At 43.0% G+C, this 26,585-nt stretch overlaps 1 protein-coding gene across 1 annotated transcript in view; it reads right to left on the minus strand.

The window, feature by feature from the left end:
- Positions 1-24,291: 24,291 nt before the first annotated feature.
- The window catches only part of MED13L (mediator complex subunit 13-like), a 186,464-nt gene continuing 184,170 nt past the window's right edge, over positions 24,292-26,585 (minus strand). Inside the window, exon 31 of the mRNA XM_009886736.1 lies at positions 24,292-26,009. Coding sequence (XP_009885038.1) covers positions 25,877-26,009 — 133 coding nt within the window. The 3' untranslated portion in view covers positions 24,292-25,876. The remainder of the gene's footprint in view (positions 26,010-26,585) is intronic.

Raw genomic sequence — 26,585 nt, forward strand, 5'->3', positions numbered from 1 at the left:
CCTGGCAACCCTAACTGTTTACCATGGTGATGCACAAAAGGAAGAATGCCATGCAGAGTAGCAGACCTGGATCTGTCCCCATAACACTTGCCCTAGATTCAAGTGCTCTGGGAAGCTGAAAATGTGACCTTCAGATATTTTTTTTCTGTTGGGTGATGCTGCAGCTGGACAACACTGTTCCAAAGCTGCCAAAAGGCTGCAGAATATTTACCTACATGTCTTCCGTTGCAAATTTTTCTTGTAAATGTTTAGCTATCAATGCCTCTCTACCAGATCTCCACTCTTGTACTTACAGTTTTTAAAGGGAGCCACAGTCTTTCTGTGGGTCTTAACCCAGAATTATAGCTTCATTAAAAATAATTGAATTAAAAACCATCAAGCTCCGAAGTTTGCAGGGGGAGTGATGACTTTTTAAAATAATTTTTTCCCCTCTCTCATGGGAGTAAGATTTGCTAATAGGCCATTCCTGTTCCAAGGCACTGTGCCTTCACTTTTTCAGTCAGGAGCAGCTTACAAGAACAACTTCAATGTCCCACAACTGGATCAACCCTTACCTTCTTTCCTCAGAGTTCCCCACAGACACAGGCTTGTGTATAGCCCTGTGATGCAGGAGGACCACAAGTAGAGTGACATAAGACAGCATGGTGAGCCCCAGTAAGCAGATTGGGCACTTTTAACTCTGAGTTACATACACACTAAACAGAAGAAATCCGCAATGCCTAACAATATGGTAAAACCAAAAGCCTTTATCAGTACCAATTCTTTACCATCTTAGTGCTAAGAGAATCATTTAACCCCAAGAGAAATTGCATTGCTTGCTTGCAAATATTAACCTCCTTTTGCCACCAGCATTGTACCTATGTACTTGGTCAATTTCTAGGGCATCGCCCCACCGCCACCACTTGTAATTAGGAGGTTGCAATATAAAAAAAAAGTGCAAGCAAGTTTTTCAAGGGCTACATAACTGACCTGAGTGAGGGGCAATAATCACTCAGTACTGTTACAGGAACTCAAGTACTCCGGCCATGAGAAGCTTCAGTAGGAAAATTATACCATGTAAAAAACCCCACTATGATCTAAGTAGTTGAAGACAAAAGAGCTTGGAACCATAACACTACTCCTGTCCCTTACTGTTGATTCTGAAAAAAAACTGTTAAACCAGAAACTAACACCCTTCATACTCCGCCCCCCCCCAGTCTGTCCAGACAATTGTCCAAAGAAGGAGGAAAGTTTCGACAGTTGGGAGGCAGGCTAATTTGGGCTGGAGAGCTTTTGTCTGGCCATCGTTGAGGAAAGGTTCTGGGTGTACGTTAGTTTGTTTTAAACACAAACCTGTTTTTAACAGAAGAATTTGTGCTTTTACCATGTATCACAGATACTTAGTTCCTTAGGCAGGCAGGCAGTGTGATTTGTATAAACCCAAATCATTAAATAGCCCTTGGCCACTGCTTAAAGTGAGGCAAGTACCTGCGTGAGCTACGTACTTAAATTCTTAAGGGAGGAAACAAGGGGAGCAAAGTTAATAGAAAACTCGGAGAGCTGAAATGCAAGGAAAACTCCTAGGAGGGTAGCTCGTGGATCCAGAAATACTTAGAAGAAGGAATCTGAAAACAGTAAACAAGGTGCTTTGATGTCTCAGTGGGGCCACCAGTGGTGTCAAGGACTGAAATGCATTGTTACAGATTGATGTGAAAAACCATATAACACCTTGCTGCGTTGCTTGAGACAAGAACAAGGGAGAGAATAGTACAACCATGCTGCAGATCAGGAATGGCTGCAGTGCAGGACCAGCTATCAGGGTATATATAGGCATAGCTGCTGACCATGTTGCCAAGCCCTCAATGATGCCATCTGCCTCTTCTCATTAACACACATTTTTTGTGGGAATTAAGAAAGTTTTTGTTCTGATTGAAGGAACACTCCACCAAGGAGTGGAATAAGTTTGGTTTCATTGAATTAGAGATTTCAGTGAGATTCTAGTGAGTAGTGCATAAGTGAATACACAGGGAGGATCCCCGCAGGCCATAAAGCATCCCCATCTCTTTTCTGTTGGAGGATGGACTATCTACTCATGTGGTTTGGGTATGTTTCCAGCTATCAGCTCCAAAAAGACTAGAGTGATTGCCCCATTTTAGGGTTTTTTTGGTAGGTTTTTGGTGGTGTTTGGTTTTGTTGGGTTTTTTTGTTTGTTTGATTGATTGTTAAATCTCCCTGCTTCCAGTCTCTGCAGTCTGGGATGTTTCCTTTTCTTGAAAGTGACATAGGCAGTTCATCCACATTCAGTATTCCTGTATGCAGTTTAACTTTATGCAAGGGGTAAACATCACTTCCTATCTCAGCTACATTTGTCTCTTCTTGTATACCAGCAGCTTACAGTTACTGTTTGGGATGTAAAACATGTTTAAAGCTTGATGCTAAAATATTCATTGTCTGCTTCACCATTGTGATGCCAGCATCAGAGGCATACATAAAGCCTCTTAGCCTGACATGCCTGGTTATAAGTCATCTCCACCCTAGATTATCCACTGTTGCCCAATTTGCATTTTGAAAGTGCCACAAGACCAGCCAGTCCTGAGAATCCATTGTACTGGGTGGTTTATTTTCAAGTACAACAAAATGATAGCATCAATAGCAACGCAAGTGCTACAGAAATTTCTTATTAAAGTCTAACGACACTCACGACTCCTGAAAATCATGGAGTTAGTGACATGGTCCACAAGATGCCCAGTACTGCCTTCCACTCCCATGATATGGTCCCATGATTCCAAGACAAGTATGTCCTCAATGAAAGAGTTCTTTAAATTTGTGTCTGCTTTAATACAGCTAAAACAGATCTTTATCAGATCTCTTCCATATGCAAAATTTTGATCTTTTGTCAGACTGAGTCCAAAACCCCTCTGTATTTGAACATTTATTAGGCTTTAATATAGAGGATGCCACACAGAAGGCATCTCATCTGGCAGCAGTTTCGGGAGTCGGCAGGTAGAAACCCACACCTTCAGCCCTGGCCTGCAGGCTTGCAGGCAAAAATCCTGTGTGTGCATTGGAAGTGCTAACAACTTTGAACACGCAAGTGAAAGATTGGCACAGGAACTTCAACCTGCTGCAGTCAGAGAGCATCACAGAGGAGGCACCCCAGATTGTCTAGTTCTAGCACTTGAAATTAAGTTGTCTCATACTCCCCTTTTTAGAAACCAGTTTCTCCAGTGGGGGCGAAAAACGCGCGCCGAGGTGGGTGCAGAGACCCCTGTTACAGCGCGACAGTCGGAGGCGGGGGGCCGGTCTCCTCCCCGCCGCTCACCAGCCTTGGGCTGCGGCGACACCTCCCGGGTGCTGCCGGGAGCGACCCCAGACCTGCGGCTGTCGCAGGGCCGCTGCGCTGGAGGAATGGCACAAGCTTCCTCTTCTCCACCGCCCCTGTCTCTTGTGCATTACTGCAACTCTCCATTTCTAAGTATCCTGTTGATTTTAGATGTTAATATGGGGTCCAGGAACTTCCTTCCTACTTGACATTTGTTTTATTTAGTCTTCAGAGAAGCAGACTAGGCAATCCTTTGTTTTACTATCAGGAAAACTTTCTGATCTTGCATACACCACCAATATTATGTTTGTAGGAGACACGACTGTAAGCTCTTTTTTATACAAGACAGCTGGCATCTACTAAGATAGTGGGGAAAAAATGCTTTAACAGGGGTAATGAAGAGCCCTATTGCTTCTTAACCCAATGCAGGATTGTCAAAGGCCCAGAACACATGCCTGTATAGATGAATGCAGGCAGTTTCTGGGAGTTAATTGTAGATATAAATAAGTACGTGCACACACTAGGAAAGTTGTTAAGACCCAGTTCAGTCCAAAGACTCTCCAAAATTATGAAAAGCCTTTGTTCTGGTTATGACCTTTGAAAGGTGAAAATGTAAAATGCTGTTGGGGGATCCTTTGAAAATTCTCTTTTGGTGTGGCTGAGTAAGTCATTTTCATATTAGCCCATGTATGCAGTCCCATTGCTGGTGTCTGTTAAACTCTAAGGGGACTGAGAATTTAAGGGCCCTGTCAAAGGCGGAGCCTTCCAAAGTCTGAATAGCAAGGAAGAGCACAAACTGTCCTTACCTTCCTAGTGATGACTCGGGATTCACTTAGTAAAAGCAAATGCCTTCCATAGCTCCCTTGAGTCACACACCTCCTGTGGGACTAGGATTCTATAGAGAAGTCCACCAGGTAGAACAGCCTGGTGAGTACGGTGGCTCAGAAGCCTCACAGTCCTAGCTGACTCTTTGGGGGAACTTCAGTATTTGTACACCAGCATAGATCTGAGAAAGCACAAGTATTCTGCTAAGCTCCCTCTATAAACAAGACCTGGGATTTCATGCAGGCCTTAACTCCCAAGTTGTGGGGAAGCCGTATACTGCCAACCAGAAGCAGAATTGAATTCTTCATGCCATTACACAGACCCTTCCTATCAGATCAGTCATCTCATGTCTCCTCTGCACCACATTTCATCCAAGAATGGTTCTTGCTACTGCTATGGCAGTATCATTACATTCAGACATACAAGAACCAGACTAAAGCTTAATTCAAGCTGAAGTGGGATTCTAAAGTGTTTCGTAAACTTGGACACATGCTGTCAGTCGCTACGTAGTGAACAGCACAGGAACACTGGCTACAGGACAGTATCTAGCTACTCTCGTTGCCTTTTTCCCCAAAAATGAGTGTTAGAGTTGTAACTGCAAGAGTGTTCCTAGATCCTTGTTTTTCAATCTCAGCCTTTCTCCGTAAGAGGTTTATTTTCCCTCCTTAACAGAACGGCACAGATGACTTAACACAAGAACAATATTACAGTTTGAGGCCTCTGCAATTCTACAAGCTTTTGACACATTCCTGAGGAAGCACAAGGCCTCATCTAGTGAATGATTCAGATAAATATCAGCCTGGCAGCTAAGGATGGAGTAAGAGATGAATATAGAACTGGCTCGAGCTTTCTGGAACCTCTTCGCAGTCTTCAGCCTCCTCCTCTGGTTCCCATCTTCTTTGGAAAATAAACAGCTCTGATTGTTGTGCACTTGAGATTATGAAAACATCAAGTCCATTAGTATTTGGCAAAGTGCTCTCTCATTTCCTTCTGATGTAATAATTGAGAGAGGGGGAGTGGAGACTGCAAAGATAGCACAAGGCACGAGTTAATGACCTTCTCGCATGTATGTGTGGGCTCTTTTATAGGGAGCCTTTTCCAATCCCCGTCTCGCCTCCACTCATACTGTTTCAGCTGAAACACTGGTTCAATGTGGCTTTTATTATTTGATCTGATGTCCCTTGGCCAGCCTTCAGAGGCAGCTAAATGGCAGGCAGGTGTGGGGGTCTAAGAGACAAAAAGCAAATGGAGCTAATGGTTCAACAGGCCTACTGCACACAGTCATTCAAGCGTCAGTCTCAACAGGCAAACACCACTGTTGCTGAATTCTTGTCGCCTGCTTTGGTTTCTGTTACGCATTTAAGTAAAGGCAGGGGGGGAATGTGTCCTACTTCCCTTTTGGGGGGAGATTCTTTGGAAGACTGACGGGCTGATAAAAATCAGGATGTGGGTGGAATGACTAAGGTAGAAAAGGATCAACTGTTGAAAGAAAATTACTGAGGAAAATGGTTGCTGCTCTATGAAGTATTGGACTGGCCACCCACTTACTTGGTTGCCAGATTTGTGGCTTTACTTTAGGTACCTAGAGCCAAACTAAAGTGAGATAAATTCCACAGAAGGGTATAGTGTTCGCTACTGGCTTTCTAGAGGCTTTACTTTCATCTTTTGAATTGCTTCTAGATGCCTCCAGAGATGTGTAGCTTTCCACATTAGCTTAACTGGAACCTAAGCCAAAAATGTCATCTCATTAAAAAAAATAATGAAAAAGCCTTAATTTGACAGCTCAGGTTTTGGGAAAACAAAGATTACCCATTGCCAGAGCTGGTCTTGAGTGCCCCACCTTGAAATAGCAAGGTACTAGGCTTCCTGAGCCAAAAGGTAATAATATAGGTACTCCTTCTCCACCACACTGAAGCCCAATCCTTCCCTGTCCCAGGTGTCCCAGGTCCCTGGTCCCACTGGGTTTGCAGTAGTAGTTGGAAAGAGGAAGCGTGTGGGATCACAAGTAGATTTCAGTGAGGTACTCTCCTCCTGTATGTAAAGGGTTTTGTAAAGATTGACAGTAGTGCCAGAAGGCAAGTTACATCGTTCCTTGGTGCCTAGAGGAGTCCTTCCCCTTTCCCCCCAAATAAGGGTGTGCATACACCTCTTCCATTTGTACCTGAGAGCATTTTAGTAGGAGAATTAGGCACATTAGTTTGGTGTATTCCACATCTCAGGAAGGTTTGGACTGTTGCTTTTTTTTTTTGCCACAAAAGCACCCTGGACTTACATGTTCCAGGGTAAACCACATAACCTTTGTGCAGCAGCATTAAAAGATTGGCAGGGGGGGATCAGTTTTACCCTCTTTTCACCTCCAATTCCTAAAAGGAACTGACAAATGGATTACAGGATTGATTTGTCCCAGAAGACACATGATTTTTGAAAGGCCCTTTAGAAGGGCCCCCAGCTGATTTCAGGGCTGTGTAACAGTACTTCCTTGCCAATCTAATATACCCTTACATTTAATCATGAAAGATTTTGTATCATAGAAAAATGGTCTTTTCCCAGACTGAACTGCATATATAGCTGTTTCCTTCCTCCCTGCACATTTTCTCCCCCCATATTTTATGCATGCAAAGGCACATACATTCTTACTCCTTTCTGCCATACCTACATGGCTTCAGTTTTGATTTCATTGATTGCACACACCAGTGTCTGCAAAGCTGCCTTAAGTAAGCTGAATCAGTTGGGAATTCAAGGTGATTACATTTTCCTTCTTCAGATACATTGTTTTAGTTAAAAGCCACTCTGGCTGCTCCGTAACAAAACCAGACACAGTGGGCCCCATTGTCCAACTCTTGGCCAAGGTAGCATGTATGGATTAAGTGATGAATTGCAAAAAGGGCCTAAAAGCCAAGCTGTAACTTCACAAAAAGGCCATTAAAGGTGAGCGCTGTCAGTAAAGTGCCCATTTAGAATGGCTTTTATGACCCTCGGTCTTCCAAAGACTTACACGAGCCACAAATGTTCAGTCTCCCAGACTCTTGCTGCCCAAGAGACAGGAGAGGCCTTCTGCAAAGTGACAGATTCTCATCTGAACTTGGCTGGGAGAGCTGCTTGCCACAGAGTTGTAACACCATGACTATCCACTCCCAGCTGGTGAGGAAAAGCAAAACCTTGGTCCTGGTCAGAGGCAAGTCTAACAGCACTGAAACTTCAAGATGGAAAAACTGGGAAAAAAGAAAAATGAAAACATACACTTTTCTGGCTTTTCCCACCTAAACTCCACCCCCATAAATTCTGCATAAGATCTATTTATGTCTCCTTTTATACATCCCTTGATATGGTTTTCAGTGTATCTATAAAGCATTTCAGAATGCCAAGTGCTTCACAGATTTCTGGTTATTAGAGGGGAGGGAGGTATTTGGCACTTGAAAGCAAGGTAGGACTACAGCATAGATGTCAGATAGAACAGAACACTCCCTGTCATGGAACTTAAGGTTGGCCTCTCTCACTCCTGTCTTCTGGTCATTCAGGTAGCACTGCTGTCATTAAGAGCAGCATCAGTTCTTTGGCAAATACTTGGCAGCAAGTTTTTTACTGGACTAAAATTTCAATCCATGGAAGATGAAGAACAAATATCTACCCCCAGAGCTGATTTTCATGACAGCAAGAAAAATAAAGGGCAGGGAAGGGTACCCAGAAGTATAGGCCTGTGAATCAAAGTTTAGGTCATCACTGCTGATTAGATTTTCCAGACTTCCTGAGCAATTCTTGACAAGTCAGTTCCATGTTCTGTGCCTCAGTTTCTCTTTAAAGAGAGGTTAAGATTATTGCTGTATTAGAGAATGATGATTGTGTGCCTCAGTTCTGATCTTAGATTGCTTTCAGGACCCTGTCTTAGAAGGGGCTATAAAGGACTGTGAAACACTTGTCATTTGGAGGTTAGATGCCCATTACATGATCCAAGACATTTCCCATTTTGAAAGGGTGCAATCAGGGGACCTGACTGAAACCTAACCACATTTGCAGTCAAATTCAAACCTAACCTACACAGTCAAAGAAGTGCAACCCAGCTAAAACGACTGTGTGTCCTAGAAACAGACAACACAAAGCAAAAATACATTAGCTTGTCAGGAGACAGCCCCAAACACTTTTCTGTGGGTAGTCCCAGTGGCCAGCCTCCACCAGCCCTTGTTTTCCATCTGAGGCACAAAAAAGGAAAGCTTGTAAATGTAATACATCAGGACCACTCGCCACAAGCTGTGGCACACCCTGTGTGTTCTCCATGCTGTTCCTGTAACCTTTCCTTCTGTACTTTGGACAAATGTGTAGGAGCAGCAGGCACAGGGAGAAAGTCTGAAAAAACTTTTAAACAATAGTATTGAAGTACAAGGGTAGGCAACTGGTAAACAGAAGGCTTGTTGTCAGTTTGAGGAAAAAGAAGCAGTGCATTTGTGGCAGCTAAACAGAAGATACAGGGTTTCACTACTAACAGAGGAAGAATACATAGGAAGAGCAGATTGTGTCAAGGACATGCAAGATAACTCTTCAGCAGGGTTCTAGACAAAAAGACCAGTCAGCAAATCATATTACTTAGTATAGGGTAGTATAGTGCTCTAGCCTGGGTTTTATGCTTAATTCCTCCATCAGAATTCAGGGAGAGGTTTCCAGGACTATTCTATTTATCAACCCATGAGATTCTCAAGTACTTTTAATAATACCTTTGTAGGCAAAACAATATGGAGGGCACAGGAACTCTTTATTTCCACATATTCATGAGCAAAGATTACTTCTACAAGCCCACATGAGGTTTGCCCTTCAAATGTGTGGTTTTACATCAGAAAGAGTCTTAGGCTTAGAAGTACCATAGTAGTGGTCCAAACCAAACCAGTCTCCTAACCAGGAAACAACAAGCTATTAACAACCAGCTGTTGTTTTACAATTCTTGTATAGCTCCCTGTGAGAAAGCAAGCCTGCTACATCCTTGTCTGGCACATGCCCTTCCTTCCAAATAGAAAAACAACAACTAAATCACCATTTAGAAGAGAAAAAAAAAATACCAACATAGCAACACATACACAAAAAGTTTATCAGCACAAGAAAATACTTCTTACCTTGCAGGCAATGGTAGCTAGAAACTAATTCCAGAGATTAACGATCATTCCTTAAACATGGACTGCTTAGAAGCCCTAAACAGCTTTTTAAAAACCCAAAAGACAGCCCAAACATGAAGGCCTACTAAAAGGCTTACATAGCTGGGGAGGCAGGGGGCAGCTGTGTGCATCTATATCTGTCTATGTATACCTGAAAGGCTGAATGGGATTGGTCAGCAGGAGAGACAGATGGTAGTTTAGGATTGGCTGACAGTGGAGACAGGTGAAAACACTGAATGAATCAAGTCCTCTATCAAGAAGATAACGGAAGTGGGTTAAGCCTCGCCTGGGAACCGATGGTTTACTATAGCAACCTATCTACACATTGTCAACAGTATAGTAGTTCTTGGGAAAGCCCAGGCTGCGTGCTGTTTCTGCTCCAGCAGGGATGCTGTGTATTTCCAGATTTTGTTCCTGGGAGGGAGGCTCTTCCAAAAAAGTATAATGTCTTAATTCAAAGGGATTTCACCTGCTATTTCTGCCCATTTGAGGGTAATGGGGCTTTGTACAGCTATCTGTTATACATGATAAAAGGTTCAGGACACAGCTGTTCTTATTTCTCTGTATCAATTAATTTTCTAATTGCTAGAAGGAAAACTCAGTTTATCCTGCAGTCTTTGTACTTGAATCATTCCCAGCTGTATGGATCTCATCTAGGGTTCGGTGATTAAATTTTCATAGTGTGATAGATACTTGCCTGAAATTCCACGACTTTCTCAGTTTAGGATGTTTCACTAGAATTTTATTCTGCAGTAAAATTGGAGTTATGGGAAAACTTCTAAGAGCACCAAAAATACCTTTTTGCTTTTCTGTAAAAATGCAAAATTCTTAAAAGTTGACACTAAGACATTTTAAATATCCCCAAACAATATGGGACTTCTAAGTTTCCTTCATTAAGTTTTGACATAGATTGGAGAAGGAGCAAGTTTGTTCCCATTGAGAACAACCCCGGACTTTGAAAGCCTCTTACGTAATGGGACTTCTGCCTCTTGTATGGCTTTATATGTAGTGCAACATAATTTATATTATTGACGCTTTTTTAGACATCTTACAATTTTGTACGGAGTGAGGGGTCTACATAGCTTGTGTGAAAGATAAAGAATAGCTCAAAGTGTTGTGTCGAAATGCCCTTCTTGTTCGTGTCTCCATTTTGCCTCTGTCTCGAGTAGTCCAATTTGATTACGTGTTCTTCATCTTGAGCAGCAAAAGAGATCACATTTACTATAATATTACACTGTACCACCAGTCCAAGCCCCTCACCCAATCCTTTTTCTCTTCTGTGGAAAATTAAAGGTCTTGGTTTCAATGATGAAAGCACCTTCCAAGAGTATATTCCACCTGCAGCAATTTGAAACTGCTGTGCTTGCTATGGCATGCAAATAAGGGCTGGTCGGTGTTATTGTCCACGTTTGGATATTATGTAGATATACTAAGCTATCTTCAGCTAGACAGCCCAGATTCTGAAATCTGTCATGGCAGTGATTTAGGCTGTAGATACAGCATGACTACCTGGAGTTGAAGACGAGCTTGTACAGTGCATGCAAAAGGCTGAGCTGGCAATATACAATTAGCTTGTAGGTTTTTCTGATCTGTAAGCTTACCTTTGGACTGCAAGGTACACATACTTCAATGGCATAGACTTTCTAGAGGCTAAATTGTGCCTGAGTTTCCTTACATGCTGGCTTAAAAACCATAGAAGACGAAAGAGAAGGTACTAAACCTAATCCTGACTGTTTCTATCACGCTTTAAAGAAACAGTTCATAGAGCAGCAGATTCATTACAAATATTTTGATTGCTCCCTGAAAGAAAAACAAGCGTCTTTCTTCTTCATAGGGGAACTGAGAGGAGCCATTCATTGACTTCTGTGTGATGCTTGAAATCTGTAATTTGGTGGACTTGTGACATGTTAGATGACGGTGGCCTGAAATATAGCGGGTTCTGCAACACAAAACAAGTAAGTCTGCCCAGAGACTGGAACATTAGATACCTCATATAGCTTAAGTGAACAGTCATTTCTCACTTTGGTATCAGTAGCTGAGAGGTGTTTCTTGGGCAGCTGCATTTTAGCTTTAACTATATTCCCCACTTTCTCCAGCTGTTGACTGAATTTATTGTTTCAGACGTCAAGGAAGACAACAGTTTTGAGAGCATTTCTTTCTCCACAGCACCAGATCCTCTTCTAGCTTTGCCCTTCTGCCCCAGCTGGCTTTGCTGACATCCCCTTGCTTTCACCTGCATTGGCCCTTAAAATTTAAGTTCCTGCTTTGGTCAAGGTGTAATTCTGACCCGTAGATAAACCTCTCTTTTTTCACTTTTGACTGAGAAGCCAAGGCTGTGTGCTGTAGCCAGCCAGGGAAAGTCTTATGAATTTGATTGCAGTTATTTGCTCTGATGCAGTTGTTTCTACATAAGCAGTTCCCTCCCCACCACCCACCCAGACATACACACTCTCCTCAGCCCTAACGAAACCAGTTCTTTTGGCACAGTGCCTGTGTTTGGGGCTTCACTTTGACATGTCATAGCCTCACACATTGCTGTGAAGGTGTTGGAAAGGCACCGCAGCCTCTCTCAGAGCGGTGCTCTTTAAACTTTCCACTGATTAGGGGCCTTTTAGCACTCAGCTGGCCTTTCCTAATGGATTTTTCCTTTTCATTGAGGCTATTTTTTTTTTTTTTTGCAGGCGTTGCCAAAGTAAACAGTCATGGATGGCTATTTGGAAAGCAGGGGAGAGAAGAAAGGAGCAGAGAATCAGAACTGGTCCAAATGTGTCCAGACAAGCGCTATATATCAATTGATATGTGTTGAGGGCCAAGTGCTGCCAGAGTGAAAATCTCTGGGAAAAAGAGGCCATTTGTTGAGAGACAGGCACAAGAGACAACTGCAAGGTCTTCTTTTGGACCAAAGATGCCATGCCTGCATCCTTGAGCCTTCAGGGGGAGCAGGGTGTCAGCTTGGCATGAATCAGCCCCCTTCTGATTTATTTCCAAAGTCTTGAAGTCAGAGGAGGCGTTTGAGTAATTCAAACCTTACAGAGTTCAAGCACATCAGTCCTTCAGAGCTCTGAAGTAGATAATTTAAACTTCAGCCAGCTTGCTGTGTGGGAACCGATCAGGCACTATCTCAAAAGAAACTCCCTCTGTGCTGCTCTGGTCAGTGGAAACTCCAAATCTCTTTGGAGATGTTCAGAATTTGGTCCAGGCCAATAAGGGAAACTGCACAGTGGCTATGTTCCCAGCTGGATAAGCGTGCCTGTTCACTTTTGTGTAGGCCCTGAATGCACTGCAGATGCCTATTATGAATGTAATGCATTTATGGCCTGCATTTTTTTCTCTCTGTCAAGCAGGGCATGCGGCTCTGAAAAAAGCTGTCCTAGATTTTACAGTTCCTTCTCTGATTCCTTGACACAAAGTATGAGAGGAACAAAGCAGACCTTTTGTATATGAAGATCTTCTTTCCCTGTCCCATCTCTGTACTGATTTGGTCCTTAGTTCAGCCAGCTGATGAATGCCTGCTCCTCTGCTTCCTGCTCAGATTAATTATAAGAGTTCAGACTTTTCCTCTTCAGCTGGTACTTGCTCCCTGCTGGAGGCTTCAGCTTTGTTTCGTCATGCAAAGCAGTGAGGGTTCACCTGGCTCGTTCTGGTCAAATATGAGCAAGCTCCCTTTGCAACAGAATATTCTTCTCTACATCCCCCTCCACCAGCCAGAGCATAATTCATGGGCAGAGAGTTTGGGCTCCTGGCAGCTAGACCTCATCAGAAGTCTCAAATGCTCAGGACTACCACAGGCCTCCTCTCCCTGCAGCAGAGTCTCCTGAATGTCCGGGTACAGGCTCTCATATGACTTTGATCCATGCCAGGGATGGATTCCAGATGGACATTTCCCCAGTGTTGGCCTACAGGCATGTTTCACACAGCATTGATGGGGTGTTAATGATGCTAAAATTTCAGCCAAGGTTCTTAGACATGCTGGGTAGGGAATAGGGAGAGTAGTTCTTTAATAAAAACCTGATATACCCCAGGCACTTTTACCTGTAGCGCAGCCAGAATAGTTATCAGTACACCTGAACAAAGAAAATGAAGGTGCAGTACCTGCCCATTACCAATGTACTGAAGCAGCAGTGGATCTCTGTATTTCACTAGACTTTAGCTTGAATCAGAGCCCAGGATAAAGCCATTTGTTGCAGGAAAGTGCTCACCATCTCGAACAGCTGAGTTTCCCATTCAGCATGCACACCTGGGTACACGATCCCCTGGAAAGGGGCCCTCAGCCCTCCACCCACAAGAAATTTAAATCTGACTTTGAAAGCCACAGCGGCCCTGCCTCGTGATGTGCTGTGTTTGTCCTAGGCAACACCTAGAAATCAAGGTGTAATCGCATCATTTGGGATACAAATGTTAGAAAGACCATCTTCTCCACCTGAAGTTTCCTCTAGTGGAAAGATGCATCCAGGAAGAGCACTGGGATGGGCAGTTGTAGCTCTTGGATGGAGATGATGCATTCTAGGGCTGCAGCAACGTGGATCTGATCCATTGCTAGGACTGCCAAAATTGGCATAGGTTCTTGCTGGTCTCTGCCTGGCCCAGACTGGGAGAGACTGAGAACTGAGTCTGTAAGCTTTGCTCTGCACATAACACTTCGTTTTTGGGATGGATTGAGAGCTGCTGTGATGTAAGGTGTTGTATGCCTTCACACATACAGTTGGTAATGCTCCCCTTCATTTTCCCAGTAGTGAAATGTGAATCACCTCCAGGGCTCTATTGCCATCCACCTGGAGAAATCAGCAATGTCTCCTTCTGCTAATGAAGGGCAGGGTAGCAGCATCTTCACAGCAGTCATCCTCTTTGCCCTCTGCCTTGCTTTCTTGGACCAGTTGGACCTTGCAAAATGTCCCCTTCTTCTCCCCAAGCTCAGTAAGGACCCACTCACATTGAGCCTGATCCAAATTCCACTGAAGTTTGTGGAAAGTCTCCATCTGGCTAATGTAGATTTTTAACAATCCCTCAGCCATTAAAAGGGAGCTGAACAGGATGGGTGGGTAGAGTCCAAACAATTCTGGCCCTCCTCAGAAAACTCATTGCCCATGTTTCAGACGGGATCCCTGAAATGTCCCTCTCTTAGGAACGGACACAGGGGCATGATCCCCAGGAAAGGGGCCCTCAGCCTCCCCGACCCTCCTCTTCCTCCCGCAGTAGGGTACCTTTAAGGCCACAGGTCCCCCCAGCTGCTGGAATAGCCACATGTGGTCATTTGCATAGACATCACAGTGGCCTCCTGACATCACAAGCTTCTTCACCATGTGTTCCAGACCCTATAAATATCCCACCCCCAACAGTTGCCCACATTCGCTGAGCTTCCAGGCCCTTGGCTTCCACAATGGTTGGGAGAAAAAGGACGCACAGCAGCAAAGTGAGCGGGTGCCTATCTCTGCGTGGGCAACCACAGAAGACGCTGAAGACGGTGCTGAGGAAGACACGGCATCAGAAGCGACGCATCAACTACTTGGCCATGTTTAACATCACTCAGGTAGCTGATGGTGTGGAGCCGATGGAGGTGGATGCACCTAGAGATGAGGACCAGCTGATGGAGGTGGATGCACCTAGAGATAAGGGGGAACCAATGGAAATAGATCCAGGGCTCCCCTCCACAACACCATTGATGCGGGGCTGTCAGAGCGCCCAGCCGGCGCCCTACTGTCAACGTGGCCACCGCACCTGGCGCTAGCTGGGAGGCCTACCGTCCGTGCCTGGCCAGCCTGCCGGCTCATGTTTTCCATCTCCCCAGCACCAAAAATTATTTTGTTGATGGCCATGGATCTTCGGAGCCCTTCCTTCTCGTCTCCCACCCTTTCACAGACCCTCGCCCCTTCTGAAGGGGTGCCATCTCCTCTGCTCTGGGCCTCCAGAAAGAGCTACGAGAACAGAATGGCTTCTGCTGGGCCTCTGCATTGGGAGAAGTCCCTCAGAGGCCCACCAAGGTCCCTGGGGCCTGGAGGTGGGGTTTCTTCGGCCTGAGGACAAGAAGGCTGCCTGACGGGAGGCTGGAGATAAAGCCAGATCCTCCACAGCGGTGCATGAAGAATAGCAACAGGTCAAGCAAAGCTAGCGGAGAGAACAGCTATTTCTCTGCAGAAGCAGAACATGGCAGGTCTGCCAACACGTAGTGTTGGCCTTCAGCAGTAAGGCCCCTTCTAGCTTCTTGATTAGTTCTTTTCAAGCCTGGGCAATAATAAACTTAAAAAGTAACTAAAAATGCTTTCCCTCTCTCTTATTTGGTACTTTGGTAAGTATGTCTGAACTCCTCTGTCCCTTCCTGGTCTCCCCAGCCCAGGAGAGACATGAGTGTGTGGGGTGCAGGCCCAGCCCCGGGCCTGCAGGGCGGTGAGGGGCCAGGGCCCAGGAGGGCAGGCCGAGGGAACTATCTCTGGTTGTGAGGGTGGTGAGGCACTGGCCCGGGTTGCCCAGAGACACTGTGGCTGCCCCATCCCTGGAGGCGTTCAAGGCCAGGTTGGACGGGGCTTGGAGCAACCTCATCTAGTGAAAGATGTCCGCTGTCCAACCCAAGCTATTCTGTGAGTCTATGATCCTCTGAGGCCATCTTCTCCTGACTGGCCTGAAAAAGTCACCAGGGAGCTGTGCTTTCTTCCTCCCCTTCCTTTCTTTTTATACACCAAACCTAAACCACTCTTTTCCTCCCTCAGCTGCTTCATACAGAGAATTAAAGCAAATTGAGAATTAAAACAAAATTAGGATTTTTATATACCAAAGGCTGCAAGGATCTGTTTGCTTTAGGATTAAAAGGATATAAAAATCCTCTTCATAGAAGGATCCTCCTTTTAGGATTAAATGATATAAGGAAATATTAGATGTAGGATTAAAGCAAAACTAGGATTTTTAGATACCAAACAACTCTCCTCCTCCCTCAGCTGCTTCATATATGTCATGGGTTAGCCCCAGCTGGCAACTAAGCATCAGACAGCCGCTCGCTCAGTTCCCTTGGTGGGATGGGGCAGAGAGTGAAAAGGGTAAAAGTGAGAAAATTCGTGGGTTGAGATAAAGGCAGTTGAATAGGTAAAGTAAAAGCCGCGCATGCACCAAAGCAAAATGAGGAATTCTTTCACCACTTCCCGTGGGCAGGCAGGTGTTCAGCCATCTCCAGGAAAGTAGGGCTCCATCACGCATAACAGTTACTTGGGAAGACAAATGCCATCACTCTGAAAGTCCCCCCCCTTTCCCTCTCCTTCCCCCAGCTTTATATTGCTGAGCAATATAATATCCAACACAAATCCAAACAACAGCCCCATACCAGCTACTGTAAAGAAAATTAACTCTGCCCCAGCCAAAAGCAGCTCACCTCTGCACATTTTAGAGGATGGCTTCTAGCACTTGTGTTGAGAGCGATCCATTCCGTCAGTCTTTGCTTAACCTCAGACATCCCTCTCTTTTTTGCTGAAGTGAATGATCCTGGTCTGTTTATTCTCTCTTTTTTGTTATGGGCATTGTATGTCTTTGGTAATATTTGTTATCCTTCTCTGTACCTTTGCAGTTCTATTGTATTCCTTCTGTGACTGGATGGCCTCAGGAACGTGCAGAGTCGAAGGCATAGGCAAACTGGGCGTATATAGCAGCTTGACTGGGCTTTCTGTTCTACGCTCTCACTTCAAGTCCTAACAGTTCATTTGATTTTTCAAGGCATCATGCTACTTTTATTCATGGAAATACCTACAGTGACTATGAGATCTTTTGAATGTTACATCCCAATGTATCTTATATCCTAAGACTGTATTCGAGTTTACAGGCAATTCTGTGTTTGACGTAATTTCTTTGATTATTTTTTTTTTTGTGGCTTACTATTAATTCCTTCTAACATTTTATTGGCCAGTTGCTCAGTAGTATGGGATCTTTCTGTAAGTCTTCACAGTAAGTTTTAATTTCCATTGTCCTGAATAATTTTGTATCATCTTACCATATTAACTAAAGTTTGCAGACTAATGCTCTTCATTCTTCTGTGTGAGGGTCTGTCACTTACAATGAACCAGAGATCCAGACAGATGTATCAGTATCGTTATGATTGTTACACAGACAGGAGTAGCAAAGCCAACAAGTTGCCCAGTATCACACATCAATTTTGGCACATTTAGAATTAGAGTTTAGCTCTTTCCTCTCTGCCCAGTCCTTTTAGCACACCTCCCTTATTTGTTTATTAAATCTGGAGCTGTTCTTCTGTATAACTGTAGCCTTAATAACTGAAAATACATTGTTTAGGAGGCTGAACTGGTGGATAGTAGTTGCAGAGAAACTTGGAACAGCAGTTGCATTCCATAACTGCTTGGCCCCAGGCGTACTGAGATTATGCATTAATGCTTAGTGCCAGTGCCCCTCGCCTCCAGAGGTACCACGGGCTGCTGTCTGCTTGCTGATTTGGTGGCAATGCCAATGAAATTGGGACAGTATAATACTCCCCTGCTGTTGCTAAATGTCAACGCGAAGGACGGAGGCAGGAGTTTGCAGAGGTCTAACTGGGGCTGCAGGGCAGGAAGCAGGGTGTCTCCTGTAGAACCAGGAGCGAGGGGAAGGCTGCAGTGTGGCCTGGTGCTCTGTGCAGCGCTTTGCCTGATGGCTGCGGAGAGCAAGTGCAGTTTGGCGTGGCAACTTGGCTGCTTGTGTGCATTTGTGCATGGCTGTTGGGTGCAGCAGAGGGAACAAGACCTAGCCAGCTGTCTGCCTGCACGCGTGCGTCTGTGTGCTGTTAAGGGTCTGCAAGTTCCTGTATGATCCCCAGTCTGAACGGAACCACTGTGTTTTCAAGCTGTTTCTGAGTTTCTTACTTGCACTGAGATTTTTGCTTTCGGGTTTTCCTTTCCAATGGCATTGGGTAGAAACTTTTTCCCATTCTTATTTTTTAAGCAAAAGGGAGTGCAGACTCTTAAGTTGGGCCTTGGTTCTTACACTGTGGTATTTAGAAAGACCATAAATCAACAAGTGTCAAAAGTAACAAGAAAGCAATTGCAGTGGCGGACCCTACAGATGACAATCTTGCAAATGTAATGGAGGTCACCCAAAGTCCCACTCCCTGATCAAGAGTCTGTACACTACAACAAAGGGTTTGTGTTGCCTGTATGGACAGGAGACGCAGCGATCTAAGTTGCCTTAATAACTTAACAAAAGCAGAGGTATTCTGGGAAAATGAAGCCTCGGTCCCACAGTTGGTGGAATGGAGCCACTTTCTACACATAGGTGTTCTCAGGTTAGTTGTTGAAACATTTGAATTCATCGTTCTCCCTTGCTTGTCTTTCCCCCCTCTATGTTCTCTCTGCTTCTGACTGAAATTGTTTAGGGAGGGAAGGTTTTGCCACCACAGTGCAAAAATGCACTTGTGAAAAGAGTGTTTTGTGTTCTCTTGAGCGTGCTAGAGGAAGAGTGATTGTTTTAAACAGAAGCAACATTTTACGAGTGAAAAAATGCCCAACATCAAAAAACAAGTTAGCAAGATAAAGCGCTAAGAGAGGGGCAAACAAGTGATGGGGGGAAATGCCCAGTCCCACTGCTAACAGCAAAGAGGGGTGTCCTGTCTCCCTGTCATTCTGCTGCAACAGGGAGGAACAAGGATCTTGATGAGACAGGCCCACTCTGAAGCAGTTGTTGTTTTCCACGTGGACTCCCTGTTATTTATGTCTAAAGTCACCCTGAGACCAGGCTTGGACACTGCCTATTCCGGGTTCCCAGTGGGTTTCTTTTCTCTCTCCTGTCCGTTGGTTGACAATCCAGTTGTGCACTAGTGTGTGTCATTGCAGCAGAACACCTTCTCCACACGGTCCCGGCTTTTGAATGGGGAAAGAAACACAAGGGCAATTACTTTTAACTCTGAAATGCTGCTTAACCCAGCAGCTAGGGGAGTTGCTCACAGCACCTTTCTTTTAGCACTTCTATGGGCCATTACCCCGCTGGGATTAACAGCCTCTCCTTCCCTGCCATACGCAGCATACCCCATCACCTGCTCTCTTGTACTTGGCTTTTCCCCAGGCACTAATGAAATTACCACCGAAACTGATTACAAGTAGGGGTGGAGCACTTTGACCAATGAACCCACACCTGTTCGCGTGGTTGACCTTTAATGATCCAGCTCTGTAGATGTGTGTAGTTAAATTTGTTTTTTTAAAGCCCGTTCTATGAGAAATCTGTAGTTTCATTTGCCATCAAACCGTGACACCTGCTGGAAGACAAGGGACATGACTGTGACTTAGCGCGGTACACAGCCGCAGCACAGAGACTATAATAGATGTGATTAATGTGACATGTCGCAGCTGTCACTGCAGAAAATCAGAGATAACTACAAAAAGTGGTTGGCTTTAAGAGACTTTTTAAAGTATTCACCCGATTGCAAAGTTAAAAAAATTATGATTTTTTTTTCCTCATCTGTGGGATTAGATTTTACAGAATTGCAGGAACCTGTGAGCTTTTTTGTGCAGGGGTGTGTGGGGGGTGTGTGTGTGTGTTCCTTTTTTATTTGGGATTCTGGATATTGGAATCCATTGGCAGGAAGTTCTCAAAAAACTCAAGGTAGCAGTGATGCAGTTCAGAATGTAGTTTGTTCCTAGATTTATACTAGTTTGACATTTTCTCAATGGCATGATATTTAAATAAAAACAAAGAGTGTGTCAGGCTGGTAGGACTTTTTAAAACATGTCTAATTCACTGTGTAAGCAAAATAAATTCCATTTGTGAAGGCCCTAGCCCTGCTACGGTTGCCACGTGGGCTGAATCAGTTTCATGCTGGCCTGTCTGTGTCTTTTAAAATGACCCACCTGGAATGAGTGTCACTGCCTGTGAAGTTAGATGATGTTGATGTGTTGATGACAATTATCTTGCAGAAGCAGGTATTTCTGAAATGAAACACTGGTGAAACAGAAAAAGGCACGTGTGCAGTAGGACAGAAACTACGTTCCTGGGATGTAAAGGTAGAGGAGGTGCCTGGGAACCAGAAGGTTAAGAACTGAAAAATGAAACCTGGCTTTCGGGAGCGGAGGTGTTAACAGCAGAAGCTGTTGTAGCGTCTGCAGACCCATGCAAGAGTCTGGCAGTGCCGCCTTTCATTAAACCTGTCTCTGTGGGGCAAGCAGAGGTAGCCAGTGAATTCTGGCAGGCGTTGCTCTCAATTCTTGTTGCAGGACCACGAAAGATATTCTTGTAGAAAGAGATTGTAATAAGTTCTAGCAACTACAGTGTCCATGCTGGCTTTCCAGAAGGGGCCTTGATGCTAAGCATGTTTTTGCTTGGATTTGGTTTTTTAGTGGTATCATAATTCTGAAAGGTTTTAGTAAGTAGCTCTTATAGGCAAAAAAGCTAACGCTTATACAGATAAATGAGCATGTATTACATGTTTATAGCTTATATAAGCTATATTATGTATGCTTATAGCATGCTTGGACTGCCAGCTGGCTGATAAGTCCCAGTCTAGAACCAGAGCAACAGTGCACTGAATGGTCTCAGACTTGGAGCCTGAATGCGGACTTGCGCAGCGTTGATCGGTAAGGTGGGTGTCAGTCAGTGGCAGCTGAGGGCAGTCTGCATTCAGGTTGGCCTCACACAGAAGTTGGTGTCATGTTGTTTCAGGTTTTTGAAGAGTATTTCAGGTTTCATTAAAATAGCACTGAGGTTTATACATCCCCTGGAAAGCCCTATGGGACTGCTGCTTTGATACCTGGCAGAGGAACGGTCAGTTAAGCATAAAACAGGGTCTCCTACATAAACATTCGTTAAAATGGTAAGGTTCAGTTTCAAAACAGGGAAGTGGAAGCAACGTAATTTTGTACATACCGCTCTGTTGTTAAAGACCAAAGACTTCCTGTTTTGGGATCTCAGGGCCTTTTCTGTTTCTACTACAAATGGTGAGAGCCTGACCATAAACCCCATGTTTACTTTCATGACTTCTGATGCTTTCTGCATATGCTTAAAGTGTTTTCAGGTGGCCATCGTGTTTTGCCAAAAATAGAAATGGCAGCTGGAAAAAAAAAAGAGTAGTTTAATGTCAGTCTGATCTTTAAAAACTTTTTCTTCATTGGTATTAGAAACCATCACCACAGTACTGTACCCATGTGTCTTACATTATTGTTACAAATCAACTGAGATTTTAGTTTTCATTCAATTCTTCCTCACAGTCCTCATGGAACAGAATATTTAATTGGTAGCTTTTGTCTTTAAAGCCAATGAATTAGCCACAAAGTAATCTCAAGTTGAAAAATACTGCTCTGCAGTAATTCTACTTACTTACAGTGGAAGACTGAAGCGGAACTATTCTGCAAGAACTTGTACAGTGTTATTTTTAAAGAATTTACCAATAGTAAAGTGAACTAAAAGATACAAGGTTGAAAGTTTAAAAATAAAGGCAAAATCTTAGGGACTGTTTTTGTAACTATCTAACTTTAGAAATAAGATGCACCGAAATTAAAATGGGCTAGGAATAACAACTACTGAGTGAGAAAATCCCATGTGGCCATTAAAACAGCCATGAAACTGCTGTCACAGGAGCTGTCATTCGATGCAAGCGTGGGCTCCATCTCTTCATGGAAAATGAATTCTTTTACTCTACTTTGCAAGACAGTGAGCTGAAAAGGTTGGTTCTAAGGTGTGCAGAAACTGTTTGATCTCATTTTGACAGTCACCGCTGCTGAAAATAGATGGCTCCCACCAGCAGGACAGGCTAACCATAGCTGATGGTGTAGTTACAACTGGAAAGAAAGGAAAGGGCAGGTTGTAGTTTGCTGTTGTTTTTTCTTGTTGAAGAGTAAAGCAGGGGATATGGTATTTAAAATACACGTAGGGACATCACAGATTTGTCACTTCTTTAAATTATGTATTATCTGAAGGTTCTGTTTTAAGTTTTTCCAGAACTATTCTTATGGGAGGTGAATGCAAAATAGACCTCTGGTCTGGTTCAAGGTGCAGGACTCTGAAAGGGCTTGGGGTCTAGTTGTTGATCTGTCATTGTTTTTCCACGTCTGTGTTTAGAAATGAACCTGCTAAATACAGAATGTCTTGGCTGGAAGGGACCTCCTGCAGTCTAACAGTCCAACCAAGCCCCTGGTCCAAGCAGGTATCATTTGATCAGGCCGCTCAAGGACATTTCCAGTTGAGTCTTCAGCTCATCCAGGATGGAGATTCTACAGCTGCTCTGAGCAACCCGAAGCGGCAGATCTGGTTTCGTGTTCCTCTTTCATCTGGGGCCGACGGCACTTCAGTTACCTATCTGTAATCCTGCTGCGGGGCGGGAGGTTACAAGACTGATACGCCATTGAAATCTCCTGTTAAAGACTCACCTGCTGTACACAGAGAGATTTCATCTGTAATTGATGAGGCTCCTGTGATTACAGTTGCTAACGTAAAGCAACTACTGCTCACGTGTCACCGCATTATCCCAGGCTGCTTCCACCCACCCCACTTGGCAGAATCGTAAAGCTGTTCATCTCGGCATTTGCGGCACCAAATTTCCTCTCACAGACATGATTTTAAATAGAATGACTATTCCATTTTGCTTCAATTTCAATTTTAAAGAAAAGTCCTGTTGCAGTGTGAACCTTTATACATTTTCATGAGCCCTATTACTCTGAAAGGGATCCTGACAAAGCTGTAGCTTTATCGACACGCAGCAGCACATGGACGAGGCAGGCAGGCACTGGGTTAATTCGGGGGAGGCAGCACTGCGTCTCTAAAGTAAATAAATATTAATAAGCCTTCAAATTCATTTCAGTTCCATTCATATCACATGGAATCTATACCTTGTAATGCATGCCCTCCTTCACCAGGAATACTAAAACATAAGAATTAAAGAAAATACTCATAAGAATAAAACTCCACCAACAGTTTCAGTAATTCAATAATTTATTCATCTAAAAAAGTGTGTAAAAGTATATAGCTCTCATCCACAAGGTATATATGAATGACATTTAAAATGGAGGTCTTTATTATTATTGTTTCTTTTTATCAAAGTCTTTTTTTAGTGTATTGTACCAGCGATATACTGTAGATTTAAAATGAACTTCACATTTTTTTTTTTTGTTTTCTTTCAAATTGTCGGCTATATATAAAAGAAGCTCACTGCAAAATGCTCAGAGAAAAAAAACAAAAACAAAAAGAAATTCAGAACTCCCCAGAAATGTACAGCTTTTACATTTAAAAAAGGTTCTGAAATATACATACAAGCATGCTGGACATTCCCCACCCCCTCCCTCTCCCTTTAGCTCAAACAACTGTAATAATAATTCTGATTTAGGCATGAATTTCCAAAGTTAGAAATAAAAAAAAAATAAAATAACTTTCTTCACTCTGTAGGAAAGCCAGGGCTTGTACATTTCAGATTAATTCAGTAAAAAACTCACAAGTAAAATAATGCATATTTAAGGGAAATATTATACAGAACTTTTCACACTGAAGTACATAAGATTTTTCTTTAAAATCTATTGCCATTCATTTATTTTGCACAAAAACGTATAAATATGTCACCAGCTTCTCTTAACTTAAAAAAATTAAATAAAAGACACCAGATGAAAACTACTCCTTGCTGCCCTTTTTTTATTCTTAATTTTTGCTTAGAACCAGGTTTCTGGGGAAGAAACGCCCCTGGATAAAAACGGCCCATTTAAAAAGAACAAACAAAATAATAATCCAAAGTTCAGATGAATCCTGGGAACAAATAACCCCCAATGGTAAAAGATTACAAATGTCTACTTTACATTTTTTCCTCCCCAAATTAGATTTTTTTATACAAGTTTACAATCTTCATCTTTTTATGCTCTTCAAAAGGCCTTGAGAATTTTCTTTTCTGATTAAGAAAAAATAGTACTGCAATATTTTTAAAGTCAATTTTACACTGTACACATTAGATACAAATGGTTTGATATCAGATTTTTTTTTTTTAACCTATACATTGCAAAGAGGATACCCACATGGGAGGTTTGGTGCAGAGAATGAAATAATCCATTTACAGGTTACTTCTCTGACTTCACCTTCTCATTACACAAGCAATTTTTTTTTATTATTTTATATAATTTGTTTTAAATGTTACATTATCTCAAGAAAAATACTTTTTAAAATCATAGAATTTCATTTTTTTTAACCAGAACATGAAAGTCTTTTGGAAGAACTTTAAAATTTGTAGTTTTTTCTCCACAGATAGATAACTAGGTCACACAGCCTGATCAAAGTGCCCGACCCCTCACGTAAGGCAGTCCATGCCTGCTGCACAGTGCAACAACAAACATTAGAAAATGGAGTTTAAATATAAACTCCTTGAAGCCTGGAATGAAGGAGTCATAAAAATACTTCAATTAGCCATTAACCTTTAAAATGGCAATCATTTTACTAAACAAAGTAACTTTTCCACCACAGTGGTATAACTTCAAGTACTAATTTAATGATATAATTTTTAAAAATTATTTCTTTGAAATAATATTCCTATAGTCAGAAAAAATACACCAGATTTGTAACTGATTTAGTGTAAACAAAAACCATATTTTTGGATATGTACATGGACGAGTCTGCCCAGAATTAAAGGGCGACTTGGGTTTCAGTAAATAGTTTTCTAGCATCACTAAATTTACTGGAAATATATTTCAATCATAGCTCTACAATAGATTAATTTACCACTTTCCATTTGCCCTTCCATTGGGCTTTAAAGTATTTTTCCTCCCTACCTCTCTCTCACTCTTCTTCCACTAGGTAGTGTTATCCTTCATTAAACACTGGCCATTTCTCACTTTAACCAGGCTAAACGCGGGCGAGACTTCCGTAACATACAAGTATATCCTTATCAGAATACGCTTCCCTTCCCAGCTTGGACTTTGATTGTTATTAGCTTCACTTTTGATTTCTAGGTCAGAAGAGTGAGAGGTATGTAGATAAATAACCCTACAGTGGAACGGAGCTGGATTTTTAAGATATTCTACTGTTCCTGGTCCTTTATAATTTAAGCCCTCCCCTCCCCAAACCTAAAAATAAATAAAGTATCTCCAGACCATTCATAACTACATGGACAGGTAACAAATGCATGCATTCATCCCAATCCACTCTGACAGGAACTCCAGGTAGACAGAAAACTCCAATATTTATACGAGACTACAACTGTGTGGGTTTTCTTTTTTTTTTTTTTTTTTTTCTCCTGCAAAGTCCAAGTTTATGATGATTAAACAACAAAGTAAGTTTTGGACAACCCAAACCGGTCACTACAAGGTATTTTTACTTGCAGCGCTGAAACTGCTCTTCGTGGTTTATCAGAGTTCCTAATGCAAAAAGGTACTGTAGTCTTCCTTAAAAAAATAAAATATTAAAAGAAATAATCACACTGACCAGTAGTTACTGGGCCACCAAACTAACACTGGCTTGAGGTTACTCTGTGTTCACTGTTCTTGGATGTTCCCAGATTTTGGACTGAAGCTGCCAGAGATGTTAATGGGTAGTTTAGTTTTGAACACTGCAGAATTCACATGTGCTTTTGGAGGAACAGAAGCACAGCACAGGACTGGTCTGAAGAGAAGCAAAATCGTGATCTTTGCAGACTGTGGCACGTTTCTCAGGTTGGGGGGAGAATAAGCCAGAAGAACAAGTGCTTTTCTATCTATTAAAGTATATTCATGATGGCATTGTACAACTGAGTGAGCACCACAAAGTGGACAGGAAGGCAGGAGCTGCGATCCTGAGTGGCAGGGTTACACGTAAGCCAGGACAGTGCATTGTACTGCTCCAAAACGAACCTGCAGAAGAGAAATGAAACAAATTGTTTACTCCTTTCCTTCTTCAAGAGTTACTTAAACTTTTTCTGCTGGAGATACAAATGTCGGGAGGACTGCCTGGCTGTATTAACGCTGGTGGCATTGGCAAAGGAGGAAACTCACTGAAAAGCAGGGCAGGGGAAGCACGAATTTCTAGTTTTAATATGTTTGAACTTGAACCAAGCTATTTGAATGTCGGCCCTCCCCAATACATGGCAGAGATTATGGAATCCTGGAGGTTCAAATACCACTGTACTAAAAGCCTTGAGTCTTGAAGACCTCTAAGGACAGAGGTTCCGCAGCCTCGCTGGACAACCTGTGCCAGTATTCGGTCACACTTCTTGTGTGATCCTGTATCTGATGAGAATGTCTCGTGCTGTAACTTGTGTCTGTTGTATCTGGGCCTCTCCCTGTGCGTTGCATCATCCTTTTACTCAGAACAAAGACAGCAGCACCCCAGGACAGCTGTGATAGCTCAGTCCTCTTAAGAGGATACAAATTCACATCTTCCAGATTAATACGTACACCACCAATTTTCTTAGATCAGATTATTCTTTG

The sequence above is a fragment of the Charadrius vociferus genome, unplaced genomic scaffold (assembly GCF_000708025.1).
Source record: "Charadrius vociferus isolate BGI_N301 unplaced genomic scaffold, ASM70802v2 scaffold776, whole genome shotgun sequence".
NCBI lineage: Eukaryota > Metazoa > Chordata > Aves > Charadriiformes > Charadriidae > Charadrius > Charadrius vociferus.